Genomic DNA, 15951 nt, shown 5'->3' with positions numbered 1-15951 from the left:
AAGATTTTGAGCAGAGGTCATGGGAGGGTGGCTATCTTAGTTTGAAAGATCCTGAGAAGCAGGATCGATGGCTTAAAGGGAGTGAAACACGGAGGTAGAAAGCAGGTGGGGATTGTGGCCATTGCTGGACTACAACTCTCAAGTGTCCTTGACTGCCAGGCAGGTTGGGAATCCCTTGTGTATATATCCCTGGGATTTCTTGTATCTCATCATCAGCCATGTGAGTTTTCTGGGAAATTCTGAACAAAAGAAAAATTCCTGTGCAAGTTTATTTTTATTTTGCTTGTGTTTACAAAGCTACAAAAAACCCAAACCAGCCACCTTTGAAACAGCCAATATCACATTTCCAATTGGCATCCAATCACTGTTACCAGTGAAGTTAGATAAATCACTGGAAAAATTTCCACTCTGCAGCACTGGTAATGACGTTCATGCTTTCTTATGGATGATGCGATTTGAGTCTTGCCTTGCCTGTTGTTGTTGTTGTGTGGCATTTCTCCCTCCCATCCTCATGAAGCGCCTCCTGTTCCGAGGGGAAAGGGGTATTACTTTGTCAACTATAATAATCTCAACGAAAGTATAAATATTAAATAAAATAAAAAGGGAAGAGAATAGGTCGTACCTTGGAAGTCGAAGGGGATCAATTCCAGAAGTTCCAAAATGTTAGGAAATCAAAGCACGGCTTCCGATTGGCTGCTGGAAGCCCCGTTGGTTGTTAAGCTTCCAAAAATAGTTTGCAAACCAGTACAGTTACTTCCAGGTTTGCAACATTCAGGAGACAAAACGAGAATTAAGGTGTTCGAAAACCAAGGTATGACTGTACATTAAAAAACCCTTTTAAGAAGGACCGTATTTTTTGCTCTCTTGGATGCACTTTTTCCCCTCCAAAAAGTAAGGGGAAATGTGTGTGCGTCCTATGGAGCGAGTGCAGGCTCCTTGGCTTCAGCGATAGCCGTCTGAAGCCTTCAGAGTGCAGCGCGAGTTCCCGCTGCGTTCAGGAGGCTTCAGGTTCCTTTCGTTGAAGCCAGGAGAGTCTGGTCTTTGAGGCTGGCGGTGGGGGGAAGCAGCGCTTCCCCCCACCACCAGCCCCACAAGCTCGGGGGGGGGGGGCAGCGGGAAGGCGGCGCGTCACCTTTGCACTGTCCCCGACCTGGTCTTTGAGGCTTTTCCCCGAGGAGGGAGAAGGGACTGACTGGCCGTGTCAGTCCCTTCTCCCTCCTGGTCAAAAAGCCCACAGGAGCTGTGCGCGGCTCCTGTGGGCTTTTGCAGGAGGTGGGGGAATTCCCCCACCTCCCGCAAAAGAGGGGGAAGGTCTGGGAGAAGCGCACAAGCTGTGTGCAGCCTGTCCACTGCTCCCAGAACTGGGGGGGAGGGGACAATAATATTTTCCCCCTTGATTTCCCCCTCTGAAAACTAGGTGCGCCCTATGGAGCGAAAAATACGGTAGTTCAAAACAGCAATAAAATATATACTATAGTTTTTTGTAGTCTTAAGTATATGTTAATCCATGTGTTACTATGGTTTTGACACATACATTCCAAATATCATTAAATTCTCAATGCGTAATCTTTGTCTGAGGCTATCTGTACATGGGCTGCAAGAGTTATTACTTGTCTCTACTGCTATAAATGGGACTGCCCCACCAACCCCTGTCTTGAGTCCTTTATCCCTCCTCCTTTCTTACTTGCAGCTAATCCAGGGGTGGCTCTGTACCTGCTTCCTCCATGGACTATTCCTCTTGTTGGTGCTGGGTTGTCGCTCCTCTTTCCACCAATCCTGATGGGTTTTTCAAACTCACCAGCCTCCTCGAGGGTCCAAGTAAGGCCTCTTGAGACAGAGCAGAAACATGAATAAACATCCTAGTACCGTCTTTTCAGTGTCTTGCACTCTTTTAAACAGGAAGTTGTCTAGCTTTTCTAAGTCTTGAGTACTCCTTTCCAACAGGAAGTATCACCCCATCATTTTTGCATCTCTCTCTTTGTCTCCCCCTGCAGGGCTCCTGCTGCTCTGACAAACGCCACTGCTGTCCGGCTGGCTTCCGTTGTTCCTGGAGGGGCACTGAATGCATTAAACAGAAGCCACTCCGCTGGGACACGGGTGCCTTCACCCATCGCTCTACCCAAGCACATGCGTTGCTCTGAAGTGCCTTTTCGTGTCTGGCCTCTCCCAATACTTGGGCGCTGGAGCGAGCTCTGCTTTTTTTCAGGGAGGGACATTTGTAAGCGTGTGCAGGAGAGATGGCGACTTCTGCCAGTTTGCTGTTCTGACCATGAAGGGGATTCCTGCTGCCTTACGCTTGCCCCCGACGTGGGTGAAACTCTCTTCTTTAGAGGCATTGCCAGAGAGAATAAATCGCCTCTCTCCCCCATTCTCCAATGCCCACCAGGGACCCCTGGCTTCACTGCCATGCCCAGTCGTAGCTGCAGCCAGGAAGGGTTCATCTCCTGGGTCAAGATTTATGCAAGCTTGGGAGTCTTGCTCTGTCCCTGCAGTCCTCTTTACCAAAATTGTTTCTGATTACTTTTGTGCTGTTTCTTTTTAAAAAAAGAAGAATAAATCTTGACACTGGATTGGCAGTTGTTTGCTGCTGTGCTTACCAACCATGGGTGTCTCCTGTCTCATTTTGGGTTTCTTTGCAGCCATTGTGTGTGTTGCCCCTTCTCTCCTTCTGTATCCTGTATAGAAATGAAATAAATAATAATAAACACAGCCAGGATTTGACCCCGAGATCTAGCTTCGGTGCAAAGTGCTGTCGATAACGGGAGGCCTGCGTCGTCGGCCGAAACAATGGCTTTAAAAGCCGGGAATCGGCCCCAGTGGATGTCTCTTCTGCTAAATAACGGCAGCGACTATTCAAGTTAGGACTAGTTGCTAGGCCAGGTTCTCAAAAGTGGTTAAAAACCACTGCACTGCGTTCTGTATAGCTGGGATGAGTGGCCTTTTACTGGCCGACTGTTGGAAGAGTTTTGTGATGCACAAAATCCCACACATTATTCCTTCACTGCAGGGGCCTGGACTAGAAGGCTCTCAGGGTCCCTTCTATGATTGTAAAAGCATCCCTTCCTCTTTGCAGCGATTGTATATTTTACTCTAGGAGACTTAGTTTGGTCAGAATCTAGTCTACCCTGTCAGAGTTAACACTAAAGACATTACTTCTGGTAAGTTGAGCCACGGTGGCCACTAGAGGGCCATAACTTTTTGTCTCTGGCTTTTTAGATTTGTTTACCCATGTACTGGAAGGGACGTGGGTGGCGCTGTGGGTTAAACCACAGAGCCTAGGACTTGCCGATCAGAAGGTCGGCGGTTCGAATCCCCGCGATGGGGTGAGCTCCCGTTGCTCGGTCCCTGCTCCTGCCAACCTAGCAGTTCGAAAGCACGCCAAAGTGCAAGTAGATAAATAGGTACCGCTCTGGCGGGAAGGTAAACGGCGTTTCCATGCGCTGCTCTGGTTCGCCAGAAGCGGCTTAGTCCTGCTGGCCACATGACCCGGAAGCTGTACATCGGCTCCTTCGGCCAATAATGCGAGATGAGCGCCGCCACCCCAGAGTCGGCCATGACTGGACCTAATGGTCAGAGGTACCTTTACCTTTACCCATGTACTATCTGAAACGAAAGGGGTGCATTGGCTGCATATATTGGCATTATTTTCAGCTCCCCCCCCCCCCCCAGTATTTGTTAAATTTAAGTCAGCGCACTGAGCAAGAAGAGTTTTGTGGAAGATGTGTGTTCATCAACCCTGTTTCCGGTCATCTGCCTATAAGAAACTTCCTTTCTCTAGTGATTACTGAAAAACCCAAAAACCAATCCTTGCAATGATCCAGAGCTTACAAATGTTGATTTTCAGCTGACAGAAACTCTGACCAACTTTGATATTGTCCAATCTTGGAAATGTAAACATCCCCCAACATTTGCAGACCGACCAAAGAAAAACTTGGGGAACGGTCTTGCAAATAAAGGCAACATAAAACAGAAAAACAATATTTCTCAAAAGGTGGTCCATGGTTCTACATTTCTGGAATGCCAAAGAGCAGACACCTCACAATATATATTTTCTCTACTTTCCTTCTCTTTTCCTCATCCTTTTGTATCCATATTTTGTCCTCGTTTTATTACTGTGCGTTAATATTAAAATTCAATTAATTTTAAAGTTGGGGAGGTTTCCGTAGCTACGACGCCAGGGATTGAACCTGAAGCCTTCCATATTGCAAAGTCGGCTGTCTGAATCCTGTGCTCTAGCCATCTCTAAACCCGTGAGGTGTGAGTTACCTACTTTATTTAGGAGGAGGTTGGGAATGGTGCCGAAAGAATCTTGATTCGTGAGAAATGGAGCTACGAAAGCGAAGAGGGATGCTTCAGCAAGCACAACTCAGGAAGAGCACCAAAGCAGGTCGGTTGTCAAGGTAACAGTGACCTGCCCACCTTTGTGACATCTTTTGCGGCTGCTTTAAAAGTCACCAACCAGAGGTGTCCAGGGTAGGAACGAGGAGAGAGTAAATCTGATTATGGGAGAACGAGTTTGTACATGCAGGAGCGGAGGTTTTGTCTTTTGGTTTACTCTGTTACTTATATTTTTTTTACCTGTATTTTTTTTCTATTTAATATTTATCTTGTAGCTTTATACCTTCGTATTTCATGTTTTGTTAGATAGCTAGGGGTAGGATTGGGAGTTGAGGCAGCTTAAGTCGGGTATTTAGGTAGATGAAATAAGAGTTCTACTTATTTTTTTAAGAACTGCTCTTGCGAGAAGACAAGCTTCGTAATCTTGAAAAAGGTAAGGAGGATTTCTTCTGCTTCTACTTGTATCCTGGGGTTAAGAGCCCAGGATTCTCCCCCTGGCCCTTGGCGGCTGCCAGGCCGGTCGCTCTGCTGATTCCAGCGGCTACTGACCAAGAGAGCTGTAGGACACTCACTCTATATAATTGTTGCCATCAATTTGATTTTAATTAATTTTTATAATGAATTGTTTTTAGAAGGTTGCATTATTTGATTGTTGTTAGCCGCCCTGAGCCCGGCCTCGGCTGGGGAGGGCGGGATATAAATAAAATTTATTATTATTATTATTATTATTATTATTATAGCAGGCGCCCCCAAACTCAGCCCTCCAGCTGCTTTGGGACTACAATCCCCACCATCCCTGACCATTGGTCTTGTTAGCTAGGGATGATGGGAGTTGTAGTCCCAAAACAGCTGGAGGCCTGAGTTTGGGGGCGCCTGCTTTATAGCCTTTATTTTGGTATCTCTACATAAGACACATGGAGTGAGGGATGAACCACACCCTCTGAACTACACAGGTCAAGTCGCTGCCCCAATTCTCCACCCAAAGCAAAAGTGGGCTGGAAGCGTGCAGTATTCCCACAAGTACCCCATTAATTGGATTAACGACACCAGGATGTCTGTGTTAGCAGTTCCTGATTGTTCCGACTGACCATTATAAACGGGACATGATAATCACAACGCTGTACTTTTCTGACCTTGCTTTCACCATTCTGCCCAATCAGGTATCCATCCACCCATCCATATCTACAGACAGACAGATACCTACCTACCTACCTACCTACCTACCTATAACTTATGACAACATTCTTTGCAACCGAAGAAGTAAATTTATGGATGCCATAATTAAATTGGCTAGTCTTTAAGGCACTACAAAGCCTCTTTCCACTCGACCCACCCAATCCAAAAAGGCCCACTAACAAAATAAACACCCCTTCGAAGTACCACTAAGTTTTTTGTTTCAATTTTTTATAAATTGTATAACTTACCATTCTTGTGCAAGGTAATTTTCTCCCACCAAGGATAAGCCCGTCTACAATTTCCAGATCCTTTAATTCTGAAAGAAGCACGAGTCAAAAGAGAAAGGAAAAGTTAAAAAGGATGTAGAATGCCAATAAGCTTGGCCCATCACCCCTGTCCCATCAGCAACGCTGGATGAGCCGACGGGAACTGGGAGTACAATGGCATCTCAATGGGCACAGTTCTCCCACCCCTGTGCACAGCTTCCCTCCCAGACATTATGACCTGTAAGGTGAGATGGGGTCCAGGTAGCGATGTAGAAGATGGCCATGAAGGCCAGACCTAGGCCTCTTGAGGATTGATGCGAAGACCCCAAAAAGCATTAGCCTGCAAGACTAGCTTCACACCCAGTACTGACTGCCTCTCTCCACCAGCTTAGGCAGGAGCAGTGCACTAGCAGAATTCTGAACACCTCATTTTTAAGTGCATCCAAATATGTTGAATCATCCTAGCATTGAAGAGTTGGAAGGGACTCCAAGGGTTATCTAGTCCAACCACTGCAATGCAGGTAAAGGGACCCCTGACCATTAGGTCTAGTCGCAGACGACTCTGGGGTTGCGGCGCTCATCTCGCTTTATTGGCCAAGGGAGCCGGCGTACAGCTTCCGGGTCATGTGGCCAGCATGACTAAGCTGCTTCTGGCGAACCACAGCAGCGCACGGAAACGCCTTTTAACTTCCCGCCGGAGTGGTACCTATTTATCTACTTGCACTTTGACGTGCTTTCGAACTGCTAGGTTGGCAGGACCAGGGACCGAGATTGAGAAAGAGGGAAAGAATTTGCTGAAATAGTTAACTGAAATAGAATACAAAAAGGGAGGTGTGAGGAGGTCGATGAAACAAGTTAATGAAAGGTAAAGATATGGAATATTGGATGTGTGTGTTTAGTGTTGTTTTTTTCTTTTTGTTTTTTTCTGTATTGTTGTATTGCCTTTTTATGTTTCTATATTCCCTTTTCTTTTTTTCCTTATGTATTGCAATTGTAATTGTAATGTATGTTTTGTTAAACTTTTTATTGTTTTTTCTGTTTCTTTTTTCTTTTTTCTATAATTTCTAAACTTCTAATAAATATCTTTTAAAAAAAAAAACACAGGACCAGGGACCGAGCAACGGGAACTCACCCCGTCACGGGGAATCGAACCGCTGACCTTCTGATCAGCAAGTCCTAGGCTCTGTGGTTTAACCCACAGCACCACCCGCGTCCCCTGCAATGCAGGAATTTCAGCCAAAGCATCCATGACAGATGGCCATCCAACCTTTGCTTAAAAACCTCCAAGGAAGGAGAGTCCACAAACACCAGAGGGAAATCGATCCTTTGTCGAAAAGGAAGTGTTTTCCCTGATGTTTAGTCAGAATCTCCTTTCCTGTAACGTGAAACCATTTGTTCAAGTCCTCCTCCTCCAGAGCAGGACAACACTTGTTCCCTCTTCCATGGGACAGCCCCTGATATTTTCGAAGATGGCGACCATATGGCAATTACTGACAAGATCCACAGAGTGTATGTCTCCCCTATCTTCTCACTAAAGGTCCTTTAGTCTGCTCCTATTGCTGCAGAAAACATCAGCCTGCAAGGAGACATCCTCAAATTCTCCAACAGCTGCTTGCTTTTGTGTGCCCTCCCGTGGTGAGCTAAAGGTACTACCATGGGGGAAAACACAGACACAAAACTGACAACTAAAATAAATTCTGTGGTCATGTCTGTATTCCATCACAAGGCATCTAAAGAGGCAGTAATCAGGTGTCCCCGACGGGATTTCTCACCTCTTCGTAGGGCTTTCCCCTTTCTAAAAAAAGAGTGAGGTAAACCTACCTGGAAATTTAGAGCAGTAAATTAAAATAGAATGACAGAAAGAAAACAATGGGTTGGTACCAAAGCAAGTTGATTTGTTATGTGGCCTTAGTGCACCGAGTCAGTGCTCATCAACCAATAGTTTCAATATTATTTATTTTTAATTTCAAGCTGTAGTGAGTTGCCATCTGGTTGCAAATGGGAAACCTGCTTAAAACTGGTTCAGCGCCCCCCAAATCTAATAAAAATAATAGTGTCCCTTTTCCCAATAGAGCATCTCAGACTAAGGACCAGAAACAGGAAGCCAGCCTGAGCAGTGGCCCATTAGAAAAAAGGTAACTGAAGATAAAGAGAAAATCACACTGCGGTTACAAGAGGGTTCTTCGCTCCTGCTGGTAACCCTCCCCACCTATATAATACAGTGGTACCCCGCAAGACGAACGCCTCGCAAGACGGAAAACCCGCTAGATGAAAGGGTTTTCCGTTTTGCAATGCGCTTCGCAGGACGAATTTCTCTATGGGCTTGCTTCGCAAGACGAAAATGTCTTGCGATTCTTTTTCGCTCCCCACCCCCTTTTTCTAAGGCACTAAGCTGCTAATAGCCTTTTAGCAGCTAATCCGCTAATCCCTTTAAGCCTTTAATAGCCGCTAATAGCCGCTAAACCGCTAATAGCGCTAATCCGCTAATCGGGTTGCTTCGCAAGACGAAAAAACCGCTAGACAAAGAGATTCGCGGAACGGATTCTTTTCGTCTTGCGAGGCACCACTGTATATACCGTACATTCTTATATTCCCTGCAGGCCAGGGTGCACACATACATCTTTCTAGATATGCAGTTGGCTAGCAGCTCCCTGGCAGCCACAGAATACTTGGTTGCCTAGGAGGCCCAGGCAAGTCCTCAAATGCAAGGTTTTCCGGCTTACCTCCCGGTCGTAGCCATCTGCGTGTGCTTTTAGCCTGGGCTTTCCCGTTTTGTCTCTCCTGAAAAGCAAGTGCAGGTCACTTCATTACATTCCTCCATCGCTATATTTTGAGGGGGGTGGGAGAGGAATCTGAACACTGGAAAAACAGCAGCAAAACTGACCAGTTGCAGTGTTTTGAAATACCGTATTTTTCACTCTATAGGACGCACCCGACCATAGGACGCACCTTGTTTTGGAGGGGGAGAAGAGGAAAAAAATCTCCCCCTCTCTGCTCAGCGCCCCTTCAGCAAAGCCTCAGGAGAAACGGAGCCCCTTCCATTTCTCCTCCCGCTTAGCTGAAGGGGCGCTGCACAGCTCTCCCTCTCTGCTGAAGCCAGGAGAGTCTTGCTCTCCCGGCTTCAGCAAAAGGAACCTGAAGCCTCCGGAACGCAGCGGGAACTCACGCTGCGCTCCGAAGGCTTCAGGCGGCTATCCCTGAAGCCTGGAGAGCGAGAGGGGTCGGTGCTCACCAATACCTCTCGCTCTCCAGGCTTCAGTGAAAGCAACACGTAGCCTCCGGAGCTCGGAGGGAGCGCTCCTTCTGCGCTTTGGAGGCTTCGCATTGCTATCGCTGAAACCAAGGAGCCTGCATTCGCTCCATAGGACACACATTTCCCCTTATTTTTTGGAGGGGGAAAAGTGCATCCTATACAGCGAAAAATACGGTACGCTGGGTGAATGACAGGTGCCCCACCACACCTGGCTGGTCCTTGCTGTGCTGGAAAGTTTCAGGATTCCACCCCTTCCTGCCATCCCACTCTGCTCCTCAGCATAAGAAAGCACAGATGTATTAAAGGCAGCAAGAACCCTTTGGAATCTCTCCTGCTACATTTAAGGGCCTTCTCAGTGATGGCTCCGACCTGGTGGAATGCTCTGTCCCATGAGACTAGGGCCCTTCAGGATTTAACCTCCTTCCCTTGGGCCTGTAAGAAAGAGCTATTCCGCCTGGCCTTTAATTTGAATTCAGCGTGATCTTTTATTTCCCTTCCCTTCCCTTCCCTCCCCTTTTATGAAGATGACCCGCTCTGAGACCCCACAGCTAATTCTCCCCTGGCCTCCTCACTGGCCCAAGTAGGACCAATTCAGCCAGCTAGCCCTGGGGATTATCTAATTGATTTTTATTGTTATTCATGGTTTTATACTGTATTTCATGCTGCTTTTATAATTAAGTGTTTTAAAGTGTTTTAAATTTGTTGTTAGCTGCCCTGAGCCCGGTTTTTGAACAGGCAAGGGCGGGGTACAAAAATTTATTATTATTTTTTATTATTATTAAAATGTTTCATCCCATTTTACCCCGAGCAAACAAGCCCTGCTCCTGAATGGAGTTCCCCACCTGGTCAACATGTCCTTCTGATCTTCCAAAGGGTCCATCGTTCTTCCTTATTAACACAATGATCTTCAACTCTTTTCTCTATCCCCTTCAGCCCTTCATCTTTGGCCCAGGGATTGAGCTGACTTTGCAAAACGGTTCTGAAGATAAGCGATGATGAAGGACAAAGAGACCGGCCTTTCTGAAGCTGCTGTTAAGAGAAAGAAAATTTCCCACGTACAATACAATGCTTGCAGCTTGGAAGACGAGACACTGATAGTCAGACAACTGAAGATGTCAGGGAAAAGTTCAGGATTACATGCTACAGAGATCTGTACAACCCTGTTATCGTGCTGTTTTAATTTCAGAATCTGCCACTTGCTATTTATAAAAGTGCCCTGGAAACAGCTGAAAACGACGAACCTTTAAAACCACAAAAACTATAACAAGCAGTGAACCAATCTAATTGGTCCCATCCTTTTGTCAGGAACAGACCTACTTCACACAAACTTTAATTCCTTCTGAATGGCCACAAGAATACATTGATTTTCAGTATTCTTTAGACACATTAACAAACACACAATACATTTATTAGTGGATGACATCTTACTGATTCTTTCCAACCTGGCAGAAGCAATCATGAGTTGAAGACTATAGTAGCAGAGTTTAAAAACATTGCAAATCTAGGAAATGATGACATTAAATCTGAGATAAGGTGCCTCAATATCCCCCATGATCTGGCAAAGGCACCTTCAGAATATGTTTTACACTGAAAATAAATAGCTTTGAATATTCAGGTTTACAAGTTCCCTGAAGGAATTCTGGGTGTTGAGTCATGTTCCTGGAATTTAAATATTTGCTTGCTAGATGTAAGGACCATTGTAAAGATGGCGGTTCTCCCGAATTTCTCTTGCCTGTTCCCAGTATTACCAATAAGGAACTACCAACTTATTCTCCTAAAATGGCAGAAAATGTTGAAAGTCTTCTGCAACGAGGATAAGGGATCGGGAAGTGGCAAAGGTTCCTTATGCAGGAGATGGAAGGATTTAACTTCCTAAGCCTCAGAAAGTGAGTGTTCTCAGTCAGCTGACGGAACAAAAAGGTTTCTGCTTACAGATTGAGAAGGGGATGCAAATATCCCCCATGATATTTGCAATTTGCAAAATGCCTTTGAAATTAATACAGAGGGCAATCCTAGCCCTGTTCATTATAAAAACCCAGTGCTGAGGTTTCTGTGCCACAGTCTTGTGCTGCTGAAAAACCTTTCAAGGGGCTTCTGGTTATGCTGAGCAGTTTGGCATTGGTTTGTTTTTTTAAAAGCCAAGCTACCAAAATCCCTTTCTGTTCTGCATTTGCCCCTTACTACTATGTGCTTCTGATGCTGGGAGCTGTTGCAAACCCAAGAGTACCACAAACTGCTCTCCAACCATGCTGGTTTGCATTACTTACCGTCTCCCGACGCCTGCAAGTTTTGGCTTCCGACCAGCAAATTTCCCCCCTTCCGTCTCGAATGCCTTTCTGTTAGCATCACATTGACCTTCCGTTTTTCCGTCGTAAAAGCACAATGCATCTGTATATTTCCAGGGTTTTAATGTGAGCACGGGGCTCCCTAAGCTTTGGAACATGGTTTGCGGAATGCCCACTCAGCCCTGGAAGGGATGAAAGTGATTGATAAAATGAGTGTTTTTAGAGCACATGCAGAAAGCCTCAGGATAAAGAGTGCAAGTCTGCATCACATGACGTAAAAGTAAAATGAGCTGGGGTAGTGTAATGGCTGGAAGAGGAAGTTGCAAATCAGAGGGTTCCGGGTTCGAATCTTGCCTCTGCCAGGAACTCGCTAGGGTGGCCTTAGGCAAAGCTACTTTCTCGCATGCTTCATTCTGCCCCTTCCATCTGCAAAATAGGGGAGAATAACTTACCTCTCAAGGCTGTTGCAAGCATTACAACATCCAGATATTGCACATGAATCACACGGAACACGTGAAATGTTACAGGTGTTATGTATAAAAATTATATTTAACCCAAGTCTTTAAACTTGCTTGGCAGGGAGGCTTCTATTTTTAAAAATCAAAATCTGACTCCCTTTTTCCCCACCTGAAGAGCATCAATGACGGATACTAGTATATATAGCCAATGGTTTCGGTTTTTTTAAAAAAATATATATGCTGAGGACTAGTAACTTTTCTGGACTTATTTGCAAGTTGACAGGAAGCCCTAGCACCCACTTCTGCACTGGCCATGCCTGAGGACATGGCTCTCTCATTGTCCTCAGAGCCATCTCTCCAGCTCTGCAAGCACAAGAGTGGCTTCTGAAAAATTCATCATGAAACGGAAGCATGCAAATCTATCAGATTCCGATGCATCTTGTACCTCTAGCCAATAGCAAGTGGCCTACTATGTCGCAGGAGCTATTGCATCTGTGTTCAATATCTGCAAAAACTCACAGCCTGCCAACAAAAGAAAAGCAAGTATTAGGTGTATTTTATTCCAAGGCCTTTCCTGGAAGCCACATACTACCCTATGAGAGGATAGCCTGTCCCATAATATTAAACTTGAGGATAAGCTATAGTTATTCAGCAGCGAGGGGAAATGTATTCTGCACATGCTTAGGGACACTAGAGCACTGTTGCTTGACGTTTTCCTAAGCTGACGATGACAAGGAGCTCCAGGGCAAACCCCGGCTTCAATAGAAAAATGCATCTCGTCCTCTTCCTCCCCAACGAAGAGATTTTGAGAACTTGCCATGTGACGGCTCGCCGGCATAAAAGAAACATCCACTTCACTGGAAGCCACACATGCTCCATTTCAAAGTAAGATGAACTCTCCTTCTTGCAGCTAAAATGAATATGAAACAGCTATGGAAACAAGGATTTGGAGCTCAAGTCACTTTGCATTTGGGGGGAGAAGTTTAACTGCTGGCAGCAAAACTTTGCCTCTTTTCCTGTGCAAAGTGCAAAGGAATGCAAATGACTGTCGCGGAGAGAAGCAAGCCCAAGCAACTAGTCATAAAAAGGTAAAGGGACCCCTGACCATTAGGTCCAGTCATGGCTGACTCTGGGGTTGCGGCGCTCATCTCGCTTTATTGGCCGAGGGAGCCGGCGTACAGCTTCCGGGTCATGTGGCCAGCAGGACTAAGCCACTTCTGGTGAACCAGAGCAGCGCACGGAAACGCCGTTTACCTTCCCGCCGAAGCGGTACCTATTTATCTACTTGCACTCTGACATGCTTTCGAACTGCTAGGTTGGCAGGAGCAGGGAACGAACAACGGGAGCTCACCCCGTCGCGGGGATTCAAACCACCGACCTTCTCATCGGCAAGCCCTAGGCTCTGTGGTTTAACCCACAGCGCCACCCGCATCCCATACCTTGGGTTAAATATGCTTCAGGTTACTTCCGGGTTTTGCAGCTCGCACATGCGCAGACACTCAAAATGACATCACGCACATGCGTGGAAGCGGCGAATCGCGACCCACACAGACGTGGGTTGCGTTCGCTTCAGGATGCAAACGAAGCTCCGGAACGGATCCTGTTTGCATTCAGAGGTACCACTGTATGTGGACACGTTGCCCTCCCATGCAACAGTGGTTTTCCAACTTTTAGGGATTCCCTTCCTGCCCAGTAACTCCTGTGCATGATCAGTGGAGGCGAAGGAGGCATTGCCCCACAAACATCCCTGCCATCAACCTTCTGGTCAGGGGGTGGGACCTGCCTGCCGTTCGCTCTGGCTCCCCCTACTGTTGGCCTCCCAGGTATCCACCCTACCGTTGGACACCAGCAACCACAGTGTGTCACAGAAGATTCTGCGGCTTGTCCTACAATGAACCAATCACGGCATAGGCCAGGCCTTCTGGCCTTTACATGGCTTCAGGGGGACTGCGGGCACATTCTAGCATGCAAACACCCACACCCCAACTGCCCCACTGGGAATAATGGGGCAAGTTGTCTTTCCAACTCTATGCTTTACTGGTCCTTCTGGGTTGTTCAGAGAACGTTTTGAAAGCTGCTGTTTTCAGCTTGTCAAGGGATGTGCCCCATTCCGCCCATCGCTTTGCCTGTGCAAATGGGCTGTGCACACACAACAGCTGTTGCACACACCCCTTTCTTGCGCTGGGTGCAGATACATCTGGGCAAAATGGTAGAATTCAAGACCCGTTTCTGTAGTCTGAAGGCAAGCACTGGACATATCAGCATCCACGTCAGGAAAAGGCAATTCTTGGCACCTCAAAACAAGATAGATGGGTCTGCCTGTGCAGTTGGCACCCATTTTTCAAGGCAAATGGAAACGTGCACCCATGTATACTCTTCCTGGTGCCACTGTTGGCAGGCTTCCCATCCGCAGTGCTGGTCGGGTCTCATTCTGCATCTGCATCTGGAGAAGGGTCCCGAAAGGGAGATGGACAGTTTACAGGCTCCTTCCTCCTGCTCCTCTTTCAACTGCCCCCTCCCAATTGCAGCTTTTAAGGCATCCGATAACCTTCCATCTCGAGAGCCATTTCCAATCAAGGAGTCAAGGGATAGTCAGATCAGCCAACTTGCTTCAGCTCAGATGGGTTAATGATCAAACTTCGTTCTAAGGTTAATGAAGATATCCACAGATAAGGTTTTTCAAACTTCCCAGCAAATGCAATCGCGGACAGAAACCATCCTCAGGGGAACTTAGAAATCCAGCACGTTTTTCCAGCCGTCTTCAAGGTTATAACAACAACAACAACAACAACAACTGGATAGGTGCTGCCTTTTAAAAATCAGAACCGTGTATTTATCTAAAGTTGGTCCAGAAAGGTTGGTAAAGATTATGGCTATCTTCTTAAAACTTTCAGGACAGTCTCTTTTGCATTCGAGTCGGCTACTTTACTAAGATCTTCAATGAAGTCACTGATCTACATACAGTCATACCTCATGTTATGGACGCTTCAGGTTATGTGTTTTCGGGTTATGGACCACGGGAAACCCAGAAGTACTGGAATGGGTTACTTCCAGGTTTCGCCACTCGTACATGCACAGAAGCGCTAAATCACGCATGCGCAGAAACGCCAAATCGTGCTAGTGCCTGCGCAGACGCGGCGCTTCAGGATGCGAACGCTGTGGGTTGCGGATGTGCCTCCGTCAGGGATTATGTCCGCAACCTGAGGTTCCACTGTACTCAATTATTCTCCTCTGTTATGCATATACAGTGGTACCTCAGGTTAAGTACTTAATTCGTTCTGGAGGTCCGTACTTAACCTGAAACTGTTCTTAACCTGAAGCACCACTTTAGCAAATGGGGCCTCCTGCTGCCGCCGCACTGCCGGAACATGGATCTCTGTTCTCATCCTGAAGCAAAGTTCTTAACCTGAAGCACTATTTCTGGGTTAGTGGAGTCTGTAACCTGAAGCGTATGTAACCCGAGGTACCACTGTATGGTTGAGATGCTCTCTCTTCACAAAGAGGACGCACCCAAGCCCTATCCTTTAGAAGCCTTTAAAAGGCAGCGCAGACATGTATTTCCAAGGAAGCTGTGAAGGAATGGATCTGAACTTCCAGAATGTAGTTTATATGGGTTGGATACCATGCTTAAGAGTAGCCATGATGACGAAGTTAAGTCTTGTGATTTCAAAGGATCTACCCTAAGCATGACTAACTCTGGAGCCAGTCCTATCCCCACACCAAAAGTTTCGATTTGCATACTTTGAGTTGCCTTGAGGGTTTTTTTCGGGGAGGGGGGGTGTGAGAGAGAGAGAGATGGAAAGCCGGACGTTTCGGAATACATCCAAGTAGGTTTTTCAGCCTGGCCACCCCTGACTTCCATACCTTGGGAAGAAATCATAGAGCAGTTCCGTGAAGAATAGCCACCACAAGACAGGGAGCAGAACAGAACAGCCTGGCCCTGGATTCGTAATACATTATTAGTTGAAAGTAGTGTACACTGCATATCAACCTCTCATCTCTGTTCTCCCTTGCCCTTGCCAAAAAGGCATCACCGAAGGCACTAAACATTGCCTTCTCTGTTGTCTAATTATAAACCGAAGACAAATGCCAAAATCCGACTGGTCTCTTGAGCAAAACAAACTCTGAACACATCTCTCCCCTCCGCCCCTAGAATTCATATTGCTCTGAGCAAT

At 46.4% G+C, this 15951-nt stretch overlaps 1 protein-coding gene and 3 long non-coding RNA genes across 8 annotated transcripts in view; 2 read left to right on the top strand and 2 right to left on the bottom strand.

The window, feature by feature from the left end:
- The window catches only part of GRN (granulin precursor), a 34665-nt gene extending 32064 nt beyond the window's left edge, over positions 1-2601 (top strand). For all 3 annotated transcript variants that reach the window (XM_083407628.1, XM_083407630.1, XM_083407629.1), the window contains exon 15: positions 1995-2601. In XM_083407628.1, coding sequence (XP_083263754.1) covers positions 1995-2141 — 147 coding nt within the window. In that variant the 3' untranslated portion in view covers positions 2142-2601. The remainder of the gene's footprint in view (positions 1-1994) is intronic.
- LOC310661662 lies at positions 256-4398 on the bottom strand. The gene is made up of 4 exons (XR_014504010.1): positions 4267-4398; positions 2598-2668; positions 1714-1827; positions 256-523 (listed from the first exon to the last, which is right to left on the bottom strand). It is a non-coding gene; the product is annotated as an uncharacterized lncRNA (long non-coding RNA).
- Positions 4399-4419: 21 nt separating this feature from the next.
- Positions 4420-10643, top strand: LOC310661668. The gene is made up of 3 exons (XR_014504026.1): positions 4420-4771; positions 7853-7915; positions 9967-10643. It is a non-coding gene; the product is annotated as an uncharacterized lncRNA (long non-coding RNA).
- LOC310661683 lies at positions 5085-13129 on the bottom strand. Of its 3 annotated transcripts, none has more exons than XR_014504057.1 (5): positions 12222-13129; positions 11301-11500; positions 8504-8561; positions 5763-5830; positions 5085-5520 (listed from the first exon to the last, which is right to left on the bottom strand). It is a non-coding gene; the product is annotated as an uncharacterized lncRNA (long non-coding RNA). The 3 variants fall into 3 exon arrangements; XR_014504058.1 differs by having other exon boundaries at positions 12247-13128; XR_014504059.1 differs by lacking the exon at positions 12222-13129 and having other exon boundaries at positions 11301-11887.
- Between the last annotated feature and the right edge of the window lie 2822 nt (positions 13130-15951).

This window comes from Podarcis tiliguerta (genome assembly GCF_965153285.1).
Source record: "Podarcis tiliguerta genome assembly, chromosome: 13".
NCBI lineage: Eukaryota > Metazoa > Chordata > Lepidosauria > Squamata > Lacertidae > Podarcis > Podarcis tiliguerta.
The sequence above is the reverse complement of the archived record's forward strand: the minus strand, read 5'-3'. Positions and strand labels throughout refer to the sequence as shown.